At 32.2% G+C, this 7,071-nt stretch overlaps 1 protein-coding gene across 4 annotated transcripts in view; it reads right to left on the reverse strand.

The window, feature by feature from the left end:
- Positions 1-6,839, reverse strand: part of LOC140964389 (uncharacterized WD repeat-containing protein C2A9.03-like) — a 15,346-nt gene extending 8,507 nt beyond the window's left edge. Inside the window, exons 1-6 of one of the 4 annotated variants that reach the window (XM_073424123.1) lie at positions 6,500-6,839; positions 5,174-5,319; positions 4,775-4,942; positions 4,584-4,670; positions 3,178-3,312; positions 2,896-3,006 (exon numbers count right to left, since the gene is read on the reverse strand). In XM_073424123.1, coding sequence (XP_073280224.1) covers positions 2,896-3,006; positions 3,178-3,312; positions 4,584-4,670; positions 4,775-4,942; positions 5,174-5,299 — 627 coding nt within the window. In that variant the 5' untranslated portion in view covers positions 5,300-5,319; positions 6,500-6,839. Of the gene's footprint in view, positions 1-2,895; positions 3,007-3,177; positions 3,313-4,583; positions 4,671-4,774; positions 4,943-5,173; positions 5,500-6,179; positions 6,429-6,499 lie in introns of those variants that run through there. The other 3 variants (XM_073424132.1, XM_073424115.1, XM_073424140.1) reach the window with 3 other exon arrangements.
- Positions 6,840-7,071: the final 232 nt, after the last annotated feature.

A 7,071-nucleotide genomic window follows, 5' to 3' on the forward strand; every position in this document is an offset into this window, starting at 1 on the left:
ATAAATTAAAGTAATTAAATTTAAATTTAAAAATAAAAGTAAAATATAAATTTAAAAATAAAAGTAAAATTTAAATAATAAATAACTTGATTGAGTTAAAGTGCTCTATTAATAATCCTATTAAACTAACGTAGAAAATAAGTTAAAGAACATCATGAACATTATACAAATTATAACACAAAAAAAGGTAAAATAGTAAGTTTACAAAGTAAAATCAAAATAATAATTAATTTGATTGAGCTAAGTATACTATTAATTATCGTATTAAACTAATATGAAAAATGACAATAAACAAAACGATAAAATATTAAGTGTACAAATAAAAATCACATATTTATAATAATAAAATAGATGTTGGTAATATTAATAATTTTTTAAAATGTATAACATTATGATAAATTTATAAGTAAAATCAAAATAATAATTAATTTGATTGAGTTAAGTACACTATTAATTATCATATTAAACTAACATGAAAAATGACTTAAAGAACCCCATGAACATGACAAAATATAAAACAAATATAAGGGTAAAAAAAGAAACTCACAAATGAAAGTTAAGTACTCTATTAATTAACATAGAAAATTACTTAAAAGACCAAATGAACAAGACAAATTATAAAATAAATAATAAAAGAGTAANAGATATCATTATAAATTTGCTCAAGGCTTCACCAAATTAATTAAAAAACGGTTATTATAGCACTCTCTGCTATAATATAATAGTATGATATGTGGAAATGATTGGTAGCTTGAGAACGTGAATTAGTTGGTATGAGATTATGTGTTATTGATGAAGATCTCTTTATTTACACACAATGTAAGCATATTACGTTATGCTTGAGTATTTATTTTCAGCCTCCACCACTTGTTTGTTGTTGTGAGCCAAGAAACTTGATTTGGGTTTGGAGTAACATATAGGTAGACTGGTAGACATTCGGGTCATCCACCGCCGTGGTTAGGACCAGAGATGATGAAATTCAGGTCAAGTTGCCTCAAGGAATTATGGTTGGGCCGAAGGCGATGGCAGTTAGGTCTAGCTACAACATGAACTGTGACTAGGTCTGGAGATAATGACATTAGGGTCAAACTCATTGTGACCCCCATCAAATTGATGGGGCTCTCTGCCACATGTTTACCCAGACTGAAGGAGTAGGTAACACGTTAGAAGCATTGTTCTGAAAGAACGGATTAAGTGTGAAACAAGAAGAAAAAACTTTAATTCTGGCAGAAGCATGAAAAGCAGTCACCATAAGGATTACCACATTAAGCATTAGTTTTTTAGATTAAATTTTATTTAACTTTTAATTTTTAAAAAGATTTTAAGTTAACTTTATTATTTTTTGATAGGTTAGATTTTAAATATTAAATATTTGAAAATTTCTTTTTAAAAAAAAACCCTTAAATACACAAAAATATTCTTTAATGGTTGCTCTTGGTACTAAAACAATTTCCAAAATTTATTCTTAAATTTGTATGTTTATGTGTTCAATCTATTTATTGATTTGATATAATTGAAATTCTATTAAAAACTAAAAACGTATTTTCCACGTTTATTCTCGTACTAAACCCACTTAAACACATAAAGCTCGAAGCTTGACCTCGACATTTTGTCATGCTTCACACTTTTTAGAACCTTGGTTAAAAGCATACAAGAGATGATCAGGCGTCTAGACTTATGATATCCTGATTCCAACTATCAAGTATTTAGAGTCTCATGCATTACGATTTACATTTCATTTATTCAATATCACTCTTCATATTCTAGTCCCATGTTTTTATTGCAATTGTTTCACAACCATATGTGCTACTGCTAACTCTTCAGGGATGTTGATTTTGTTCCATTTTTTGTTTGGATATTCTGCATCAGGTAGAACAAGGAGAAGATGCTTAGGATTGGACGTAGGAACTGTGTTCTATATCACATGCACTGGATGTGATATGTAAAAATGACTCTTGTATTGTTAGGAAAAAATTTCGATCCGTGATGAGATCCTGGTTCATGGCTCGGTGGATGTTTCTATAGCGCTGTTGAGTGGTTGATTTGATGGAAAGAATGATATGTACAAAGCCTACAGTTTTTCTGCCCCAAATTATGGAAACTAGGCTGGTGTGGAAGAATTGCCTCATTCCTAAACACAAGTTCTATCACTCTATGTATGGTTGTTTGTTTCGGAAGTTTTTGACTAAAGATAGATAGCTTTATGTGGTGGAGAAGAAACGTATTCTTTATGGTGATTTTATCGAATTTTTGGACCATTTGTTTTCCACTGCCACTTCTCGAATTCTCTATGGACCAAAATTCGAGAAGACTAGGAATGAACGAATTCATGGGTTCTCATCAAGGTCTGCTAAAGGCCTTCAGAGGATTTACCGAGGAACTTTCTCCCTGGCAAAGACGAGGTATATGGTTATGGAAGCTGTCATTTTTCACAACATTTGGAGTGCAAGAAACCATGGGCTATTTGAGAATGAAGAACAGAGAGTTGATGATCGTTGTATGAGGGTTTGAGTAATCAGTGTATGTTAGATGTCAGGTAGTTAGTTGTTGGTTCAAGGAGTTAATGTTCTTGTAGATCTCCTGGGCAGCCCTAGTGTATTTGTATCCCTATTTTTTTTTACCTAAATGATAGGACTGTTTTATGCCAAAAAAAAAAAACAATTATGACATGGGTACAGCTAATTAGTCATGAAATTTCCATCACTGTGAGTCCTCAGTCAGCTATATCCCTCAATGTATCAAATATTTCCAAAAAACTGTTAAAATGTCAACTCAAAGATTCAAATTCAAGAACACTTGTGCATGCCAAGTGAGGGGAAAAACAATAAGCAGTCAATTATTAGCTTATACATAATAGCCTTATAACTAATTTCAAGTTCATGTATGTCTGCTAACCTTGCAGACAAGTTCTCCATGGAAGCCACCTACCACCATAAAACGATCCTTCACAGCCAAAGTGCTCAACTGCATTTGAGTGAACCCTTCAAATAAGGTTCCTGGATTTCTCTACATTAACAAGAACGAGGAAAACTGGTTAGATCATAAAAAAGAGAAATAAGATGAATGGTCATGTAAAAAAATAAGAAAATATTTAACCATAAGATATGAGGCAGGTAGAATCATGCTTCCCTTCCTTTTTTGAAGCATGAAAAAGACCAGTGGATATGATTTAAGTACCTCTGTTGGCACAATTTGGCCCGAGAAGTTGAGGACTTCAGTCAAGTTGTTGAATAAAGATGACCAATGCATAATTGAATAATTTGAAATAAGATATACATCATGTTTTGACGTAGCCCATACCAAATTCCTTAGCTGCACGTAACATTCAACTTATCAGCAGTTGTGGTATACTGATTTAATAATGCATGGCAAGACAAAGTAAAGAAATAAGCCTATTCAAGTGATTTTTTTCTTTGTTGTTGCAACATTATGTTAAACAGAGTTTCCTACAACTAAAAGGAACGCAAAAGCAACTAGAAAATTAAAAAAAGTATCCATTAAAGCAAGTAAAAGAAATTACAGGTAATACACTTCCAAATATACAAGAAAACACCCACAACCAACCAGATATAAGACTTATAAGTCTTGTTTGAAAAGTAAGAACACTAAATAAACAGATAAAAATTTAAAAACAAATCAAGTGGTATGAATTATCAAATTGATGCAGAGATAGAATAAAGCACAATTTCATAGGTTAAGATTAAAGAACAAAACAACTAGATAAATACAAATATTTATTATTCATGAAATTAATCAAAATGAACCTTTGATAAAAACCCAAATAATTCAAAACAAGTCAGATTGTGGAGCAAGGGAAAAAAGGCAAGAAGAAAACAAAAAAGAACTCAGGTAGTATACAATCATTTCACTCATGCGCAGATGGGAATAAAGCACAAATTCAAAAAACAAATGCATGAGCACAAGTTCCAATAATGCGATTGATCCAAAATTTCATTCTTGAGGTAGTATGAAAGCTATAACAGTGAAGATCAAAGATGAGAATATGTTTTTTCATTATTATTTACGCACACAAATATGTTTGGATATTGAGTTCTTATCATTAGTCAGACTCGCCAATTCAGTGTGCTATTAGAGAAAAAAAGAAAAGAAGGTTCTATGAAATCAATAGCTCCACTGGCCATAGAATCACCAAATGCGAACAAAAGAACTACTGACACTGCTATTGGATTGAAAATTCAAACCACCAAGTAATTCCACGATGGTGGCCACATACTATCTCATCATCACATTCAGACTTCAGTTTAGTTTTAAGGTTGGATCCACCACCTTAAAAGTAAAATACATTGGATCATCAAATTCAATCTAACTCCTGGTATGACTAAAAGGCAAATTAATTTCAAGCATGTTGTCCGTGATGACTTCGTGTTGCGCAAGACAAAACTAGCAATGCAGCTCTTATAAAAAAAAGTTTCCAAGTTCTGTTGATTCCTCAAAATTGACAATATATAAATGGCTAAATTCCCATTCCAAGACAAAATATAAAGATAATAACATAAAAATTAAAACCATAATTGAATGCATGTGAAAATTGATGGCAAGTCATGGAAACAAAAATAACACACCTGAAAATGAAGGATTGTAGGCTTTACTAATCTTGTATTATGAAAAAAATCAAAGTATTTGCCTCCTTTCTCTGTCAGTCTATATCCCTTCAAAGATTAGACAAAGGAATCACACAAAGAACCTGTATCGAATTTATATGATTGTATTTGAAGTGATAACAAAAAACATGAGAATTGTTCAAAATTCAAACCTTATCAACAGATTCACCAGATGAAGGTAAATTCTCATAATTCTTATACTGTTCAAGCCTTGTCAGCCTGTAACTTTCCCTTTTAATATTCAACCTATCCCATGGAATACCCTGTATATCTTTTCCGTTTCTTGCTTGTGCGGCCGATGTATCAGTCACCTTCATGAGCTGCTCAAAAACAATTACAATCAAATTGAACAAACTTATAATTAACACACACATTACCCACGTTAAATGCACATGCATATACAAGGTAAAATATTTTACGCATACACAAACATAATAGTGTCTGCTTTCCAAACACTACCTAACGTGGGTACGTTTTATTTTTAATTTTTAATAACATAATATTACTAAAGGTGGAAAATATCTCAAGAAATGCTTTGAACATCAACTAACCATATCATACTCATCAAGATTTGCATCTTCAGCTGTATAATATTCCTCATCAATTGTATCTACAGAACCGGTGACATCACCATCATCCACCATATATTCCACCTGACCAACCTCATAATATGACATTTTTCTTTTTTCTTCAAAGCCTGCAACACTTGATTATATCATTACAAAACCTGGAACTTGTAAACTAAAGCAATTCTAATGCCTACCATATGTCTGTGGGATGTTTTATTGATTTCATGTGTGTTTACTTGCATGATGAAGTATAATAATAAAACAGAAAGTGTAGGCTGCCACCAGACAAATACCCATTGCTAGAAGCCAGATAATTTTAGTTTTTCACGAACTCAATGACTAAACCCACAGCAAAAAATTAACAGAGACGGCAATGCTTGGTTACTTCTTTAAAAATGCCTCTATCCCCCTCACCNCATCCATCACAAATATTTCCATCTTCCAACATAATCATTCCTTTAAATCAACATTTCACCATTTCCCACGAATAATATATCGTGGTACTATATTTTCGCTCAATACTTTAGATTTAAAATTCTAAACATTGGTATACCAGTAACTAAATTGACGGGTTACCTGATGATATTCGCAAAAACCAAAACAAAACACAAAAAGATGTCTTTTTCAAAAAAAAAAAACCAATGTTATATTGCATTCTTTGACACAATAACCATGAAATAATTTGTCGAAATATATGAGACCCAAAAAAAACCAACATTTCTATAATTCTTTTAAAGAAACAGTGATTTTTACATCAAATTCCTCTTGAAAGTCCATAAAAATAATATACAGTCAATAACAATTATATTGGAAGAACTAAACCAATTGAACAGAACGATCAAGCAAGAATTGAGAATGATAAAATTTTGAAGGCAAAAAATGCTTGGGGTGGGGGGGGAGGGTTTAACTAATCACTAATTCTAAACCAGGAGAATCGAGAGGCTAATATTTAATCTAAAGCCTCAAATACAGTGAAAATGCCACTAACCCGGATCAAAATGAATGAAAATAAATCATTGGCTTCAGAAAATCCTCAAAATCTCATATATCCCATGTTTGTATACCAATTGCATCCAAAAAATGTTTTCAATAAAATGCTCCAAATTTAATCGACCAAAACCAAACAGCATTTGAACCCAAAAGTGACACAGACAACTAATCAAACACCCATCGCTATTACACCAAAAACCAACTCCACTGCTGTAAAAATTAACATTAATCAGCAACAAATCATGAACACAAAGCAGCAAATGCTCTTGCATGCAACTGACGAAAATCTATCTATCTACAAAACAATTCACAGATTACCGAGAAAAGAAAAGGAAAAGCAGAGTCAGCACTTTCAATTCACAAAAAACGGAAAAAGAGCGGACAACTCCGAGCGGGTTCTTCAACTTTTCAACATAAAGGTGAGATTTTTCAGATGAAATTGTTCGTGGGGACGTAATTTAAACCGAGAGGCGTTCTCTAGTAACGAGAGCTGGCTTGTGGGCTATGGCGGAAAGCAAAGGATGAAGAGAGAAGGTGGCGAATGGCAATGGGTATGGGGAAGCGAGATGGGAATGATAGCGAATGCATGCGCTCACATTTCATGAGTGTGTTGTGTATAATATGTTTCCCATTCTTCAATGCTTACGTTAATGATATTCTTGAAAACACAAACTCAAAGATGAAAATGAAATGTAACGCATGTTTGGGGAAAATTTGTAAAGCAAGATGGGTCAACTATTTAATTAAGAAAATGATCTTTTCGGATCAATTATTTAATTAAGAAAATGATGTTTTTGGGTGTATTTGAAATACTCATAAGGAGATCATTTCTTTAATTCGCATGCTTGTTAATCAATTAAACATAAAATACTACAATACTTTTTTATGCC

This window comes from Primulina huaijiensis, chromosome 2 (assembly GCF_012295235.1).
Source record: "Primulina huaijiensis isolate GDHJ02 chromosome 2, ASM1229523v2, whole genome shotgun sequence".
In the NCBI taxonomy this organism is placed as follows: Eukaryota; Viridiplantae; Streptophyta; class Magnoliopsida; order Lamiales; family Gesneriaceae; genus Primulina; species Primulina huaijiensis.